The 18843-nt window shown below is 49.4% G+C and overlaps 1 protein-coding gene across 1 annotated transcript in view; it reads right to left on the bottom strand.

The window, feature by feature from the left end:
* Positions 1–1534: 1534 nt before the first annotated feature.
* Positions 1535–18843, bottom strand: part of ATP6V0D1 (ATPase H+ transporting V0 subunit d1) — a 101157-nt gene continuing 83848 nt past the window's right edge. Inside the window, exons 3-8 of the mRNA XM_027847014.1 lie at positions 17229–17407; positions 14104–14183; positions 3510–3587; positions 3078–3254; positions 2668–2745; positions 1535–2516 (exon numbers count right to left, since the gene is read on the bottom strand). Of these exons, the coding sequence (XP_027702815.1) occupies positions 2355–2516; positions 2668–2745; positions 3078–3254; positions 3510–3587; positions 14104–14183; positions 17229–17407 (754 nt within the window). The 3' untranslated portion in view covers positions 1535–2354. The remainder of the gene's footprint in view (positions 2517–2667; positions 2746–3077; positions 3255–3509; positions 3588–14103; positions 14184–17228; positions 17408–18843) is intronic.

Here is an 18843-nt window from a genome sequence, read left to right as displayed (position 1 = left end):
AGGGTAACACTGACAGGAGGGATGATGGTGATGAGGGGTTTGCAACACAGTGACTGGGGGATGTAGATGTGTTTGCTAGATTGTAACCCATATGAAGGGGGGGCTTTTCCTATCTCCCCTAGCCCAGAGAATTCATTAGGAAGCCTCCAGCACAGCAAGCCAATTTTGGGGATAAGCCCCTCTCTGCACTTAGCCATGCTGGGACTGTGCCACAAGAGGACTGCCCTTCTGCTAGCATCTGCCCAAGCTTTCACTCTCCTGGGACAGCCTTCCCAGTACAGATGAGCCAGTGAAGAAAGATGTCGTCAGAAGGCACTGCACAGAGTAGGTCCTTTTTACTGATCTGCCCAGACCTGTGATTTCCTCTGGTTAAGAAAACTCCACTCAGGAAAGGCAGCAGCTGTTGTGGGACAGTGTTAAGAGAGTGGCCTGAGGCCAGGCAGTTAAGTGCTGAGTGTGTGGTCATGGTGGTCACAGTGCTCAGGTGCGGCAGGGAGAGAAAGGAGCCCAAGGCTTCTGGACCCTCTGTACATTCTGGGTACTACCTGTCACTTGTGAACCACTGCACTTGGTAAATAATGCTGAAGTATAGAATCCTGGACGCTCAATCTATTCCATCCAGGTGTAACTGGCCAGACGTGGCCAGTGCTCTGGGACACGGGCAATTGGTGCCTGGGGTGTTCAGTACTGGTTGGGGTGACCCTGTAACTAAGGGCGTTGTGAGTAGGCATATGTGACCCTGAGGACGAGGAATGTCGATCTTGTAAAAAAGGGTGGGGGAAAGAAATGAACGCTGGCACCATCGTTCTCAAAGGCCTGATTCTGTTCCATAAAAACGTGGATGGTTCCCCATCAGCCCTGCCCTTAATTCAGGTGCCCAACTCCTTGTGGGCAGCAGGGCTCTTTTGGGAGGGCTTTGTGCCCAGCTCTATGCCAGGTGAAGTGTTTTCAGGGTGGGGAGGACAAAGCCAGACTGACAGGTCTTTCCTGTCTCTACCTCCTAAGAGGGGAGGTGCTCCAGTCCCTGCCCTTGGCCAGTGACTGACAACCCTGGTCCTCACCGGCCCTGCAGGCCAAAGGCAGGGCCTAACCCCCATCCCTAGCTCACAGCTTCCTGATTTAGGCATGGGGGTCCCCAGCTAGGTTGTCATAGGCACAAGGCATAAGCAGTAGCTTCAGGACAACCATAACCATTAGATGGTCCTGATTCTGAGGAAGTCTGTATGTGAGAAAGTGTGATGGTGGATAAGGCACCTCCATCTCAGACTAGTTTGAGCTGGAGGGAAGGAGGCCCCTTCAGGGTTAGATGCCTTCCCCTCCTCTACATCCTGTGGGCTCAGAAACCTTCAGAAAAGAGGCTGGGATGTCCAACAGGCTATCTCAGAGCCTCAAGCCAAGGACCGTGATGGAGGGGAGTACTTTCATTGGGCTGAGGGCGCACATGCTCACATGCCTCAGGCAGGGCTGGTTTAGCAGCATAACCTTAGAGTGCGGAACAGCCCCAGTGCCACAGGAAAGGAACAAGACGCCGGGCTCACAGAACAGGCAGCTTTATTGTGAGGAGAAACACAAAAACTCAGGGTGAGTTTGAGAGAAGAGAGATACCCCATTTGGTAGAGGGCCCACACAGCCCCTGACTTCTGTACCAAAGCCTCCTGGCTGAGGGCAGTAGGGAGAGGAAAGGCTCCTTAGTTTCCAGAGCCAGAGCCCTGGCTCGTGCTGGTGGGGGAAGGTCTGTGGATGTGTGCATATATGTATGTGTGTATGTTGGGGAGAGGGTGAGTATGCAGGGTACTCCCCTGCCTCTAACACCTACATATCACTTCCACTAGGCATAGGTCCCTGGGGCAGCTGAGAGGAAAGGGGCTGGCAGGAGGTGGGGAACCTAGGGGACAATCAAGCTGGCTTTCCAGGAGCAGGGGGGAAGAGAGGGTACCAAAGTGACTACATGCTTCTCAGATGCCTTGAACAGCTGTAAACATCAGGACAGGGGTACCCCTGTATCCATCTCTCTTAGGACAGGGGTTTAACAACACAGAGGTTACAGAGGCTACTTGTGGGGGGTGGGGGCTCAGCTTTGATACCAGGATCTTAGACCCCTACCACTCTAGCCCTGACATAGCTCCAGAGGACAAAGTCCAGTGTGGGGAGGGGGGAAAGAAGGGGGAGCCCTGCTTCATCAGCATTAAGTGCATATGGAACAGGCCAGAACAGTGACCGCATTACAAATACACGCATGCCCAGTACCAAGGGCTCATGAGGAGCCATATACACATGGAGCCCCACTGTCCTTCCCCAAGGGGCTTCATGGAATCGTGGCCAAAGGATAGTAATTGGGGGATTGGAAGAAGGAGCTAGAAGATGGGGATGTAGTTGTCGATCTTGGCCCGGTGGCGCTGGGCGATGCACTCTGCAATCCACACAATGTTACGGCACTCCTGCTCCTTGAGTTTGACAAAGGCATAGAAGACGCCAAAGTGGAACTGGTTGAGGAAAGCCAGCTTGTTCAGTTTCACCTGCCAGAGCAGAAGTGGGTGTGTTAGCTCAGGCGCCCTGGCCACGGCAGGCGCCCCCAACGGTGGCTCATAGAGGCCGAGGACAAGGACGACAGAGACTCCCAGCCCCGGGCTGGCACCTTCCCACTGGGCCAAGAAAACCCCCTTTTACCTCGTGCTCAAAGAATCGGTCCTCCAAGGTCTTATCGCCAGGATTACTGCCGGCCCCTTCAAAGAGCAGTTTGTATTCCTACAAGGAAGTAACGGGGCGACAGGGGATGCTTAGGCTGGAAATTACAATGGGAGTGGTCCTGGGGAGGGGAATGTGTGAGGGTGACAGGGGTGGGGGGTACGACACTGGTTACAAGACAGGAAAGAGGAAGGTGAGGCAGATCGTGCCAGTGAAGGTTTGAGGAGGCCTTGGGGATGGCTCTTGGCACTTGAGTGATGGGGGCCCAGTGGCACATGAAGACAGGAAAGGTGATGAAATAAGAGATCTCACTGTTTTCCTTCGGGTGGAGGAGGGGAGGAGGTGGGGTCCCTGGCACTGGCGGGAGCTGCTGCTCCCCTGTCCCCACTCACCGGGTAGTAGTCAGCCACAGTCTTGACCTGCTCGTAGTCATCAGCCCGGGCCAGCTGGGCCAGGCCCTCGGGGTAGAGCTTCCCACAATGTGGGAACAGCTTGGCTCGGTCCTCCTTGGACAGCTCAGTTCCAAATGAGTTGATTGTAATGATGAACGCTCTGCGGTCGGCCTCAAACTGGCACGGACAAACATACGTTGGGGGTGAGAGTGGAACAGTAAACTGGTGAGCACCAGACAAGACTGCTTCAGTCTATCTAGTCTCAGGCTCCCTTGCTACCCTTCCCTGTGGGACGGTTCCCTCAGGGGTGGAGTTGGAGGGAAAGAGGGGCAGTGAAAGGAGGGCTCAGGTGGTGAAAGGAGGCTTCCTGTTGGCCATGGAATGGGAGCTTGTACAAACTGAGGCAGCTGTGGGAGACTGGGAGGCACTTACCTCCAGGATAGGACACATGGCATCTGCGGTGGTGCCCCCTAGCAAGGCGCAGAACTTGTAGAAAGACTCTAGGTAGGCCTGGAAAGAGAACATTGGGGGACAGGTTAGCCGATCATTCTGTTCCTTCCCTGGTCTTCCCATTCCCACTGGCCAGTCCCACATATGGGGAGGGCCTGGGGGCAATGGGGCTTGGCCCTTTCGGCTTATGCTCAGGGCATCTGGGTAACAACCTTCCTCCTCAGACCCATCCTTCCCCTCTCAGCGGCCTTTCTGGGCTGCCTGCTCTGTTGAAGGGGCAGAATACTCTGACAAGTCTCCCCTCCCCCCTCAATCATGGCTCTGCCACCCACAACCTGTGTGACCTTGGGTGTCATCTGTTCTGGGCCTGTTTTTCCAACTGCAAAATGAGGGGGATGGGGTGGGGTGGGGTGGACTACATAATCTTTAGGGGTCCCTTCCATCTCCAAAACCTCAGGACTCATCCGTGGGCTCTCATACAGCCAGACTTGGCACAGGACTGAGCATGCTGCAGGTACACCTCCAGGCCTTGCCTGGGCGGGGAAGGGGTCAGTTGGGCACTGTATACTCAACTCCCACAGAGCCTTGGTCTTATTCCTGGTCCAGAGTTCAGTCACAACATGAGCTTGTGAAGGTGGATAGAGGAAATTACCGCAGAGAAAAGAGCTGGCCCGCAGTGTCAGAATGACAGTGTGTGGGAGTGTGAGGACGCAGGAAAATCCTAGAAAGCATCTGTGCCATCTGAGGCTCTCTGCTTCCGGTCCAGTCTGTGCTTTGGTCTTACTCTCTGGTGCTCTCTTACCACCTCCTCCTCCTGCAATGCTGCCCTCTCCCCCTGAGTTAGGGAGAGCTTTAGAGATCACCTAATCCTACTCAGGGCTTCTAGAAATGAGAAAACAGAGGCCCGGAGACGTTACGGGACCAGTCTGAAGGAACTTTAACAGTCATCGAATCCAACCTACCCTGAGGTGCTACAGTGCTGAACAGTGATGTCAGTTGATGGGGACGTCACACCACAGAGGGCAACCATCTTGTTAGGAGATACTTTTTCCATTTTACAAATGAGGAAACTGAGGCTGCACTATACCACTCAGAGTTACACCCCAGCTTCTCTTCTCCACTCTCCACCCTGGCTATTTGCTGCCTAGCTTCCTCCAAAGCCAGAGGGAAAGAGGGCATAGAGGGACCACGGGACTTTCTCGCCCAGGTGAAGCTATTCTTTGGAGACCCTAGGAAAGGCAGGGAAAGGGGCCTCTGCAGGGCCGCTCCCATAATGACAACTGGTAAATGGAGGCTGCAGTGGCTGACTTGAAGGACCTGGAGTCACCAGGAATGGCCTTGTCTTGGTGAAGATGAGCCCTGCAGACAGATGTAGCCCAGACTGAGCATGGCTGGAGCAGGCCGCCCATCTGCCTCATGGTCAGGGGAATGCTCCATGGCCGCACTGGCCTGAAAGCAGCTGACTATGGCAGTGCCCAGGCCCTGGGGCACCTTGTGAGTAGCCCTCTCTTGCCAGCTCTTTGTCCAGGTCATGCCAGCTACCCAGGAGTGTTAGCCCAGGGTTCCATGTTGGCCCCTCTTCTCCTTTCCTGCTGTACCATTTCCCTCGGCAATCCCATCCACTCCCATGGATTCAGATATCTCTATACAGACAATGCTCTTTGTAAAAGGAAACCGAGGAAGTCAGGAGCTAAGTTACTGTACACAGGTAGTATGTATCTATGAACCAAGGTCTTCTTGGCTAGGTTCCCTAGCCTCTGTCCTGACCTCCGGTCTCACATCTTTACCTGCCTATTAGGCAGTTTGTTTTCTTTTTATTGAGGCAATCTGGGTTAAGTGACTTGCCCAGGGTCACACAGCTAGTGAGTGCTATGTGTCTGAGGCTGGATTTGAACTCAGGACCTCCTGACTCCAAGGCCAGTGCTCTATTCACTGCGCCACCTAGCTGCCCCCTATTAGACAGTTTGAACTGGATGTCTCAAACACATCCCAGACTGAGTTCATTATCTTTTGTCCCGAGTTACTGTTGAGGGTATTACCGTCCTCCTAGCCACCCAGGCTGGCATCTTTGAGTCCTCCTGTCTCACCTGTTGCCAAGGCCAGGCTTGCAGCCTGGGTGTCATCCTGGACTCCTTTCTCTCTCTCCTCACACACCCAGTCAGGCACCAACTCTCCAAACATCCCCCTTCAATCTCCCCACTTTCTCTCCTCTGACTCTGTATGCCACCACTCTGGTGCAGGCCCTCATTATTGCAACAGCCTCCCTGCCTCGAGTCTCTCCGCACTCCAGTCCGTCCTCCACTTAGCTGTCAAATGGATCTTCCTAAAACAAAGATCTACCCAAGTCATTCCTTTTAATCAATTCTATTTCTTCCAGGATCAAATGTAAAATCCTCTGTTCAGAGCCCTTCATAAGCCAACCCCTTTCCATCTCCTCAAGCTCCTTATACCTTAGTTCTGCCCTCTCCCTCGTTCTCTGACATTGCCAACACTGGCCTCCTTGCTGGTTTTTGTATGAGATGCTCTCTCCTGACTCTGGGCATTTTCGCTGGCTGTCTCTTGCCTGGAACTATTTCCTTTCTCATCTCTGTCTCCTAGTTTCCCTGGCTTCCTTGGAGTTTCAATGAAAGTCTCCCTTACTGCATGAAGCCTTTCCCCAGTCCCCCTTAATCTTAATGCCTTAACACATGCTTGCTCACTTATGCCCATTACTGGTACCACCTTAGATCTGGGCCTAGTCCTAATGCTGGGCCACTTGATGTCCTGCCCTAAAAGCAGCCAAGGAGGTATCCTTTCCTGACCATGTCAGTCTAAGTTCCTCCTCCAGGCCAAAACAGACGCCCTTTCTTAGCCTTTTCCACTCACTTCCTACATCAACTGTTTTCTCTACAGGCAAGTCTTTCTTCATCCTCAGGCAGACTGGTTTTCCCATTCACTTCCCCCACTACCGCTAAAGGAAACTCCTTACAGGTTTCTGACCTTTTAACTACAGCAATACGATCACTTAGACTTCCAATACTTAGATCATTCTGTGATTTCCTTGTGGGTACTCTCTTCAAAGATGCAGACAAACTAAATTAAACTTTCTGGTCTTTGAAACTTTTGTCTATGTTTTATCTATAAATCCTCCACTACAGTCCACTACACTGGAGGACTGCTCGTAAGTTTCTTAGATTATGTGTTTAAATAAATCAGGTTAGAGTTGCCTCAATTGCATACCATATATTATTTTTATTCTTCTAATTTGGTATTAATTAAAAAATGTTTTTATTGATATGTTTCATTTGCACTGAGTAAAATTTCCCCTATATTCCTCTTTCCCTTCCCTCCCAAAGAGTTATCCCTAATAACAAAGAGGTTTTTTTAAAAGAAAAAGAAGAGAGAAGAATCAGTAAAACTGATAAATACATTGAAAAATCTAGCAATATATGCAATGCTGTACACTTGTGGACCACCCTCTACCCCAATCAAAGGAGTATGGGGAGGAGGGGTCTTCTTATCTCTCTTTTTTGTAGTCAAGCTTCTTTTCTGGAATTTTGCAATGTTCATATTTGTTTTGCGGTGGCTGTTTCATCTATTTCCATTGCTGTAGTCATTGTGTATGTTTTCTTGGTTCTGCTTACTTCCTTTTGCAACAGTTCATGGAAAGTCTTTCCTTGCTTCTCTGTAAAATATTTGTTGTTTCTTACAGCACAGTAATATTCCATGATATTCCTGTGCCACAATTTGTTTAGCCAACTCCAAATGATGGCCTCTTAGTAAAGGCCTAAGTAGAGAGCTGTTTCCAGTTCTTTTTCAGATTATTACTACAGAAAGCATTAAGGGCTATTTTAAATTCTTTTTTTGTTTCATGGGATATTATAGCAAAATAATTCTTTCCTTAGTGGCTAGCTGACTGATGATGAGCTTACCCTTACTTAGCTAATTTCATCCCAGGACAGCAAAATCTGTTGCTGGGATTGTCCTCAAAACTTTTGTGTCATGATAAAATCTACCTGAGCTTACGTTACGCTGCCAGCCTTCAAGACCCCTGAATCATCTTCAGACTATGAGGAAAGAGCAGGACTTTTGTGGCAGTGTAGAATCTAGAGACACACACAGTAAGAGAAGGGGGCTATTTCTTCCTAAGGGGCTTGAAGGGCCTCCCAGGTGGAGCTCAGCTTAAGGGGGAGGGGCAGAATATAGCAGCTGAACCTCTGGCCCAGGTACGCACCTTAAAGAAAAGGTGACCTAGGATCTCCTGCACTGTTTCATTTGCCCACAATTTGACTACACTGGGGGCGATATAATTCTAAATTCCTGAAAACCCATCAGCTCCAAACTACAGGAATACCTGGGTTTATGGAATCAGAGGCAGGGAAAGCTAACCCCTAGCCTCATCTGTTCACAATCTCAAGGGTGAAGTCACTTGTCTCTGGTCACATACCTAGTAAATTTCAAAGCTGGGATGGAAGCCAAGTCTCTTGCCTCTTTCCATCCCACCATGTTGCCCCTAGACTAGGGCAGTGATCAAGTCCATCCCCTTCTGTCTTAGAAGATTAGGAAACAGAGGCCCAGAAAGGTGAAATAACTTGTCCATGGTCAAACCCAAGTCCTTAAGAACTCATTGCTATTTTCCCTTCTGCCGTGACACTGTCCAGTTTCCCTAAGCAGCCTCGAAGACTGGTCCCTCCCTTGCCAGAAGGCCTCCAGAGCAGAAGCCTGGTGTGACTGGCCCCCCAAGCAGTGACATGACCTCTCCTAAGTCTCTGCCACTGTTACTAGCCCAAAAGGCCATTTCTTTTCCTTGATCTGCCAGAAGGTAAGAAACTCTCTCCCACCTCAGCCCCATCTCATACATCACAGGCCAAATTGTCAGCTCCATCTTTGCTGAAGGATCATTATTGCCAGGGTGGATGTCAGAAGCACATCACATGGGCTGGATATGTTGGGGCCGCCAGCAGGAACAAACCACTTCTCACTGGACAAATTGGATTGCCAACCACACAGGGAAGAGCGATGGATGAGTGGTGAAGAGGTGTGGGGAGGAGGTAAGGTAACAACCAAGTACTGTAAAGCATAGCCTTACTTAGGGCTGGCAGTCCCCCTTGCCACTGACTCCTGCGGTAAGGAGACAGTGAACTCCAGATTTTTAGAAGGATCTGGTAGAATCACTATTCAATATTAATTTAGATTTATTACATAAAACCCCAAACTTCTGCAAAGAATCTAGGCTACCTGGCTTCGAGCCCCTTCAGGCCAGGTCAGTGCTGAGAAGAAACAGCAGACATACTGATTCAGGCTGGGTCTGTGTCCTACACAAGAACCTAAGTTCTTATGCTGTGTCTATACCTCACAAGCTCTGATGACAACCTGTAGCCAGGTATACACTCTCCCACCAAAAGTGCACCTGATGGCACATTCATCAATGATCTGGCACTATTATGGGATGACTAAAGTCAATGGTTGCTTCTTCCCAGGGAAGACAAGGAGATGCACAGCATGAATCTGGGGCTAGAAATTCCAGAATCTTTGAGCTGGAAGAGTCTTTGGGGGTCTAGTCCAAACTGTGTCTGAAGAGGAATCCCTTCTACAACATTCCTGACAAGTGAGCAGCAACCCCAGGCTCCATCTGAAGACCTCCAAAAGCTAGTTAAGTTGGCTACTCTAAGATGGTTGCTCCTTGAAGTCATGGTGAGGAACAGAGCTCTACAGGTGGGATACCAGCTTCAAATTCATGCTTCCTTTCTGCCTTGTGACCTGTGATTTAGGCCAACAGCGTACACACACCATGAATGCTGCCAGCCTGCCCTGGGACATGGAGGGAACACAAGGGATTAGTTATCAGGTACAAACTGGTCATGGGGTCAGGGGTTGTTGTTGTTGGTGGTATAGAGGACACGTCAGAAAAGCAAGGAGACTCTTCTCTGGATAGCTTCTGAACCCTAGAAAACAACTGTATCTCTCAGACAGACCCTATCATAGCCAGGTAAGCTGCTGATGGAGGTGCCGAGGCAGAGCAGCAAAGACCTTCTCCTAGTTGGGGAACAGTCTCAAATAGGACCATCATGCCATTTTGCAAAATCGATTCTGCCAGCAGAGAATATGGGGCTAGTGGGCAATGGGGAGTGAAGAGGAGAGAACAAAGAGTCAAAGTCTCATAGGATTTAAAGCTGGGAAGGACCTTAGAGGTAATCTAGGTCAGCTGCTTCATTTGGAAGAAAAAGAAACTGAGGCCCAGGAAGGAAATGACTTTCCCAAGGTAGTCCAAGTTGAATGTTGTAGACCTGGGATTCTGGCTTCAGACGCAGCTCTTTTTATACAAAATGATATTGCCTAATTAGTGTCCTCGTATGAACCTTTCACATTCAAGATGAACTGGAAGTCTGATGGAGGTAGGTACTACACACTCAAAACCTGGCAGCTTTGCCATGACAGGGTCTGTTTGGCTCAGCTGAAAGGCCAGGCCTCTCAGATCACCCTTTTTGCAAATCACCTAGGACTTTAGCACATCCTTCATGGTCTATCTCCTGGATCAAACACAGATTCACAAATCCTTTCTCCTCTCCAGTACAGATGCTACTAGTCTCATTAGACAGTGCCTTAGAAGCCTCCCCCAGGAGGTGTGCCCACTGCAGGCCTGGCACATACCACTTGGCTGGGGAAGTCTTGGGGAGATGACTTCTCCTACCTGTCCGCACCTGGGGAGCCTTCCCAAACCTGAGGGTGTCCAGATGTGTCAGGGGCCTAACCATAGCCTCTCAGTCTTATTGGTGACTTAGTTCAGGGCTGGATTTTCTTGTTTCTTATTTGTTCAGGTGAAATTGCCAGCCTGGTCCAAGGCCCCATACTCTGCTACCTCTAACTCAGCTGTTTGCCCAAGAAGCTGTTCTGGAGTAGGGGAGACAGGTGGGGTTCCTTATACAATAACCCAAATCCCAGAATCTAAGGAAGGAAGACCTCAGGGTGAAGCAACAGAAAAGTCTGTATTGTCTCTGGGACGCCTGGTCTGCTGATGGGAATAAAAGTCACAGAATGACCAAGGCTTCTCCCTCCTAAATTCCTTGGAATTCTGATGGGCCCAGCTGGCTGCTCAAAGCCCATGTCAGCTGCCTGCAATTCCCATTCATTATAGGGCAGGAGGGTTTAGCTAATCTCCCCATCTGTGGTCACTGGGATGGTGGAGCCAAGCAGGCAGGCATCCCTGGCATCAACCCTGCAGGGTCTTTATGTTTACAATCAATCCTCTAGGCCAGAGAGGGCTTGGGTCAGTGCTTTCTTTCTCCCCACCCCCTCAGGGTAGAACAAGCTGATGACTCCAGTTTGAGCCGGTCTTGGTAAGGACATCAGGGTATAGATTGGGGTGGTGAAGGGAGAGAGTATGCTCATAGTTCTAGCCCAATCCAGGGGCAGAGATGTTGCAGCTGGGCCAGCCAGAGCCTGGTTGGGTGGGATGGGGCAAGATTGGGTATGGCAAGAGTAAGGATGCATGGACATCCCATTAGCTCAGCTCTCCTTAGGGACACTGATCTAGGCCTTCATGGAGTTAACTCAGGCCAGGACTGAAGCACTGGTCGGGAAGTGGGGGAGGCAGAGGAGGGGTCACCATCAGGCCCAGCTGATTTTAAGGAAAAGTACTGGAGCCATGGAAACAGACTCAGAGTCAGGAGACCTGGGTTCAAGTTCCGGCTCCACCACTAACTTTGTTATTTGATTTGAACATGTGATTTCCCTCTCTGGGTCTGAAAAATGAAGTCACTGTGCTGGATGTTCTCTGAGACATTTCTGAGCTCTAACAAGCAGAATCAAGGAAGGAGAGGGAAAGGTGCCCACTAGGAAGAAGCCCTTGGGAAATTGGCTGGCCATCCATCCCCATGAAGGCTAAGGGCTCCTATCAGGGAAGGTTTCCCTCTCAATTCCCTGTGTTTGCAAGAAGGGCTTGGGAAGGCTGCTGCAGGGGTCCCCTTGCCTACCATCACACCCACAGGTGCATGAATTACACAGGCCCTATGGTTTACCCAGCTGGGGTCCTGCTGCCTTCTGAGAGCTGTGGGTTAGGGAGAAGAATGGGTGAGGAAGGCAAGAAGAGAAAGAAGGAGGCCACAGCAACTGGACCCAAACACTCAGGGTGGGATGGGGTTTGCAGAAGGTGAGAAGTGTCCAGCTGGCAGTGGAGACTGAGGAGGAAGAGATGTTCACTTTAATAAAATCAGCAGATGGCTCCCCTGGTGCCTGAGGTCGGTCTATGGGGTCATTCCCCCATCCCAACAGCTAGCCATTACTGTTCTGTCTCTCAGCCCCACTTCTCCCTGTTTTGGGGGGGATGGAGGTGCCTGGCTAACAGTCAGAGCAAGGAGACCTGGTTCCCGGACCTGGCCTCTCAGTCTCAGACACCTAAGGCCTGGCTTCTGGCTCTTGTGTCCTCAAAGATCAAAGCAGTTTCAGATACGTGTTAAAGTCAAGTGTGTGAGATCTGAATTCTTGCCACTCAATGGGAGGATGTTAAAAGAATATTATGGATCATTTAGTCCAATCTCTTCCTGTCTGCTTACAGAAGGGGAAAACCAAGGCCCCAAGAAGGAAAATGATGTTACAGAGAGGGTCAACCTTAGAATCAAGACTCCTGGAATGTAATCCTGCCTCAACATTTCATCTTTGCATGACCTCGGCTAACACTTCACTGCCTCCCAGGGATGTTATAAGGAAAGTGCTCCGAGGTACCTCCACTCATGAGCCCATCACTTTGGGGACTCTTATTGTGGTGACTTTTCCCACAGACACGATCAGGAACTCATCTGTCACTTAGAGGGTCAAGTGCCCTGCTCACAGCCACAGTGCTCGTATTGCGTCAGGAGCCTTCTGGAGTCCAAGGCTGTGCTCTATTCATTTTGCCAGCTGTCTTGTACAAATAGAAGTTGTGGTAATTGAGTGATTTGCCCAAGACCACAATCAGGATCCAAACCTACACCCTTGGACTCTGTATCCAGTGAGGTTTCTATTGTCCCACATGGACTCTTCCAGCTGGAAACCTTCAGGCCCCTCCAGCCCCATCCTAGGGGCCACATTTGCTCCAGGGGGCCCCAGGAAAACTAGGTAGCAGCATCCTTTACCCTGACTGCTGGGCTCTTTCTCAAACAAAGTGCCACCAGGACTACGAGACTGGCCTCCTTTGTGGGATCTGTCAGATAAGGGTAGGCGCTCTGCTGAGGACTACCTTCTTGGAATGCTTTCCGGCTGGCTAGTCTCCCCCAGTATCAGAGGCTGGCCTATTGGGTCTGGGGCTAAATCTTGAGCTTGAGATACTCAACAACTCCTTAGTTTATCTTTGCCTGCTCACCTAAACACCCCAAACCTATACCATGAAACAAACAAGAGAAGCTGGGAGGCAAGCTGGTTTTCTGAAGAGAACAGTAACTTCCCTCCACTCACCACCTCCTTTCCTGCCCTCCCTGGGTACTCAGAATCATATACAGTATCATAGGATGTCAGAGCTGAAAGAGACCTTAGGCATCATTTCATCCTGTTTTTACGGATGAAGAAAATGAGGCTCAGAAAGTTAAGTGACTTGCCAAGCAGTTCACAGTTTGAACCCAGATTTTCTGATTTCAAGTGAGTGACTCTTTCCATTCCAAGACATGGGGTCCTGAACTTCTGGAGAACAAGGGCAGAGCAGAAAGGCCGTAGGCTGCAAAGCTTAGGCCCCTGCTGGATACTTTCTAAGTGCGCCCCTCAAACTGAGGCCGATGGGAAGCCAAGGATATCAGCAGCAATCCCCTTGGAATTCCTTTGTCCCCTTCCTGCCCATGAGGACCTGGTCATCAATCAGGCCAGCTCCTTCCCTGGACAAGGAGCACAGCTCACAGGAACCATGCACTCTCCCTCCTTGGCCCAGCTGAGACCACCTGAAAGGGCCCCAGTGACAGGGGCTGGCTGAAGCACGCATGCCCCAGTACACCTCAACCTTCCCACCGACGTCAGCAGTCAAGCCTGGGGAGGGATTGTCCCGCTTGTCCTGCCCCCTCTCCTCAGAGATCACATCAGTCCGAGGCCCTGCCTTGACTTTGAGGGAAAGGTGACTTCCAGAAGATAGAGTAACTCGCTGAGGGAAGTTAGGGCAGAGAGAGGATGGAATGCTCCTCCTTAGGCTCCAAATCCAGGGTGTGTTCCCATTTCTACGGCACTTGTCCTTGTCTTGTCCCTCATGAAGCTCTGTGACCCTCCCTGCCTGGGCCTGGGTGCCCACTCCCGGGCAAGAGGGCGGGCATAAGGAGGGTGGGGAGCGGTCCTGAGCCAGCTCCGACAGGCCACAGCACATGGCAGTGCTCGAGCTGATCTTATCTGGCCCCACCGAGGGTGCCCCGGGGATGGAGAACCTGTTCTCAGCCAGGTCTTCACGCTGCACTGAGCCCCTGGGAGCAGCACCTGGCTCAGCCCGGGCTCCAACGTGCTGCATAAATCACCCTCCCCCCACATTCCGCTCCGCCAGCCGCTGGCCAGACCCCTGGGGAGGCTGAGAAGGCCCTGCTGAGGTGGGAAGGCTGGCTGGGCATCCTCCTTACCCTCCCACCCAACCCACAGACAAGTTCTGGGGGGGTACCTTGTACAGAGTGTTACGGATGATCTCGATGTTCATCTCGTCAAGGTCCTGCTCAGAGATGCAGTCTTGGAAGAACGCAGCTGAAAATGGAGAGACAGGCAGGGTAGGGAAGAATCTGGCAAGCTAAGGCCCCTCTCCTTGGGGCCAGGCTCCTTGTGAGGGAGGCCTGGGGGAGAGGAGAGATGGAAGGAGACCGAGGAAGGGACTGGACAGTGCAGCTGGAGCTCAGGCGAGAATCCAGCTCGGGGTAGGAGAGGACAGAGGGTCCCCCCCACTCCCCAGGGTTCCAGGAGTTAGCCCCCCTGCCCCAGGATTTGCTTTAGGGAAATCAAGAGCCTTCTCCAGGCATCCTCTTCATGACTCTCTCGGATTTCCAAACTGCTTGGAATGGTGAGGCAGAGATTCAGTAACACGTTTGGGCTGATTTAGGGCTTCTTCCTTGTACTTTTATTTTCTAGAACTGATTTATAAATAAGAAAACTGGCAAGTGCTGGGGCCATAACATGATCTAATCGCCTCTGGTATTGACCCAAAAGCACACAATGCCAAGGACATGCTTGCATAAGAGGCCATAACTCCCCCTTCTCCCCAATGCACACACTCTCGCCTCCGACTCCACCAACTGTGGCCAAGACTCAGTGAGACCCCCAGTTTCTGTGACTTTCTTCCAAGGTCTGCTTGAGGACCTGGGAAGACAGGCATTGGGTGCGGACCCAAGGGAAGAAGGTGACTACCAATCTACCTTTAATGGGAATCTTCATCTTTCTGTCTGTCTATCTATCTATCATGACCTTTATTTGGATCATTCATTCATTTATTCATTTTAGGCCAAACTAGTCTCTTTCTCTGTACTGCTACTAGTAATGATCTGGTCTGGTTTAGGTAGTCCCTTCTTTCCTTTGGATTCTAGCAAAACCTTACTGAAAAACCCAACCACTGTTTCCAGAGGAAGGGGAATGAAAGGGACAGGGAAGGAGCATGACCTTCCCCTTCGCTTGGGACACTCACTGCCAGGTAAGGTTGTACTGGTGGGGAGAAATCTGGTGCAATGTGGGCAGGCACCTGGGATCCAGTAGAAACAAGGGTAATAGATGAAGGCTGGCGATAGACAAGGACCTTGGAAATTCATTAAGTTCAACTCTATGATTTTAAATAGGAGGAAATTGATGTCCCAGAGCTAGTACGGAGAGCCAGACCCCGTTTCCTGTCTCCCAATCTAGAACTTTTTCCACCAAAAATACAGTACTTACGGCAAAAAGAATTAGTAAGGAAACTCGGACACCCGAGTTCAAATCCCAACTCCCAGACTAGCCTTATAGATGTTAATCTAAACCTCAGTTGCTTCACCTGTAACATGAGAACAACACTACTTACGCTTGCCCCCTTAGAGAGTTATTGTGAGAAATGGTCTTTTTGGTAAGCATTAAAAATAAAAATATGAATTATTATTCAGCCTGCATAGTGTTTAATCAATGTACTCTTCTTGAAAGTGGTCACTGTGTGGATTCATTTTGCTAGGCTACAATTATTTGTTACAAGGGTTTTTCTCTCCTCTCTCCATTTTCTCTCTCTCTCTGTCTGTCTGTCTCTCTCCCTCCTTCTCTTTTTCCCCTGCCCCCATTTTAATTGGGAGAAGGAGAATAGCCATAGTGACGTCAAAAGAAGAGGGCCACTGGAATTTTTAAAAAAACACAGTGAGTGGGGACAAAAATGCACAAAAGATAGCAGAGAAAAATTCAGAAGGAAGCACAGACAAGCAGGACAGCTATGAAAGTAGCACGCGGAACTTTATGTTTAAAAAAAAACAAAACAAGTGGTCTGACCTGGAGACTCATGGTTTCATATACAATCTTCTTTTTATACTCTCTGCTGCAGAAGGAAATGCTTTTTTTTTTACAATGTTTAAGCTCATAATAAAAAAAAAACCCTAAAGTAAAAAAAAAATTTGACTCTCTCTTCAAGACTACCGTACTTCCTATGAGTATGTCAAAATCAAACAACAATCCATGAGCAGCTGTCATGCATTGCTCAAAAGTTCATACACACAAAGATATACATGTCATATGTTCATCAGATTTGCAGATGACATAAAGTTGGAAAGGACAGCTAGTTAACATATGGGACAATAAAATCAGCATCAAAATGAATTTCGACAGTCTAGAAGATTGGGCTGAAACTAAGAAGATAAGATTTAACAGGGATAAATATGGAGTCTCACACTGGGATCCAAAAACTCAAGTTTGCATGTAGAAAAGATTGGGGGAGGGGAAGAAGGAGAGACTACACTAGAAACATGTCTGAAGAAGATCTGCAGGCTTCAGTGGACTAAAAACTCAGTACGAATCAAGAGTATGATATGGTAGATGGTGGGGGGGGGGGGAATGCAAAACAAAACCCCCGATGTTTGGTTAGATTGAGAGAGACTGCGTGAGCAGGACCCTGGTGGTTAATAACTCCTCTCGACTCTGTCCTGATCAGACAACATCTGGAGTACTGCTCTAGGTAACCCATTTTAGAAAAAGTATTGGCAAGCTGCAGACCTTCCCAAAACAGCAAACCTGACACTGGCAAAAGGCCTCAAGATCCTGCCAAACTGGGTGAAAGAACTAGAGATGTTTAGTCTGGAGAAGAGAAGACTTGGGGGAAACAGTAGCCATCTTCAAGTATTTTAAGGGTTTGTCATGTGGAAGAGAGATCAGACGTGTTGTTCCGGCCCAGAAATCAGAATGAGGAATTGGGGGATGTGAGGAAGACCCTTCTAACAATGAGAACTGCCCCAAAGAGGAATGGTTGCCTCATGTGGTGAAGGCTACCTGAGAGCTGTGTCGTACGGGAGATCCTTTTTCTGGAGGGGTTCTAGCTGCCTCTGAGGCCCCTCCCAACTCTAAGATGCTCTGCTTATGCAAAATGCTAGGTAACACGGGCCCAGAAAAGGGCCACAACCTTCCTCAAATCACACAGTGAGATAGTCTCAATTCTCTGGGTTTGAAACATGCCTCTCCATCCCTCGTTCTGAAAGCAAGCATGGGAAGGGGAAGGAGACTTAACCCTGGGGATCAGAGAGCCCAGGCCCTAAGTAAACAAATGGGACAGACTGGGAAGGGCCCAGGGGGATCACTACTTACCAAGTGGGGTGTCCACTAAGATAGCGCTATATAACTCTGCTGGTGTCTGAGCAATGTTCACGGCCTCCATCTGCTCAAAGCTGCCAAGTGGGTGGCACTTGGGCACAAGCTCAGCAATGGAACGTTGGTGCAAGGTCCCTGTTATCAGCAGGATGACATTGTCGATCATGTAGCTGTAGCTGGAAGGGAAACACATACATTGGATTTCAGGGCATTCAGCAGAGGGGCGAGAGATGACCAGGATCTGGTCTGCTCCACAGAAACAAGCCTCGTGTCCAGGCAGTGGACCTCAGTGGAGGGCCCCACCAGCGCCTTGTAGTTGAGACACAGCATCACAGTGCGGGCAGTGGAGGGGAACGGAAACACTACGGGAATGAGAAGACTCAATTTCATGTTCCAGCTCTATCACTTACTAGCTTTTTGCTCTTGAGAAAAAGCATTTTACCTCACTGTATCTCAGCTTCCCTATCTATACAATGAGAATATTTTTGGTATGTACCTCACAGATTTTTCATGAGGATCCAATGTGGTTTTGAAATATAAGTAAAATACTGCTAGAAAAGAAACTTATTTTTGTATATTAAAGACAAATTCAAAATTACCATGCTAAAACAATTTTTACTCCAAGTTGTAAAATTTTAATCTAATAATACGCAAAAGGAGATGTTTTAATCATTGCTTTTCTGCGACTTTCACCATTTCAAATCACCCAAAATAAGCCATCTTCACTATCAGGTCTATTAAGGACGAAGTTAGAGACCATAGACAGGTTATATACAAGTCAGATTTAGGGGAAAGTGTGGGCCTGTATTTGAACAAATATCATCAGTGTGAGTTATTATTCTAGTGAACTCAGGCTCTTCCCAGAACAAGTTGGGTGGGAAGGGAGCATAGGGTGGCAGAGGCTCCCTCGTTAGGTCCAGTATGTTGTTCTGGGGAAGAGCAAAGGTGGGGGTTACCAGTTAAGTGCTAAAAAACCAACCCCCTCCCCCCACCTGGACCATACTGCCATCATGGTAGAGAGGCCTGAGGCAATGAGACCTCCAGGCACTGCCCCCCTGCTGTCCTTTCTCAGTCTGGCTATTACCCTGGGTGAGGTAACAAGAATCTCGTATCCTAGAGGGGAGAAGATGGTGAAAGTCTCTGTTTCAGAGAGGAGGAGAGCCTGCTTGGGCTGCTTTAAACAAACGTTTCAGTCCTGTGCTATCTGTCATTTTTAGAAAGGTACAGATGGCATAGCTGTCCAATTTTCAGAAGACACAAATCTGGAAGGGGCAGCTAACATGCTAGAAGACAAAATCAGGATCCAAAGAAACACCAACAGGTGGAATGTAAGAAGCCTGTCTGGCCAGTCATTTTTCTGAAAAAGATCTGGGGGTAACAAGGGGTTACAACTCCATAGAGGTATACATAGCAAACACAAAAAGCTAATGTGATTTTAGGTTGCATTAAGAGAGGCAGAGGGTCTAGGGCCAAGAAAGAACGAGTTCTTCTGTGCTCTGCCTTGGTCAGACCGCATCAGAAGAAGGATCATGGGATCACTAATCAATTAAGAGCTGCCAGGAACTGCAAGGATCATCTTGTCCAAGCCCCTCAGTAAAAAGACAAAGCAGTT

Source organism: Vombatus ursinus, unplaced genomic scaffold, assembly GCF_900497805.2.
Source record: "Vombatus ursinus unplaced genomic scaffold, bare-nosed wombat genome assembly UNPS02005286.1, whole genome shotgun sequence".
Lineage (NCBI taxonomy): Eukaryota > Metazoa > Chordata > Mammalia > Diprotodontia > Vombatidae > Vombatus > Vombatus ursinus.
Note: the sequence above shows the minus strand (reverse complement) of the source record. Positions and strands in the feature narration are given on the sequence as shown.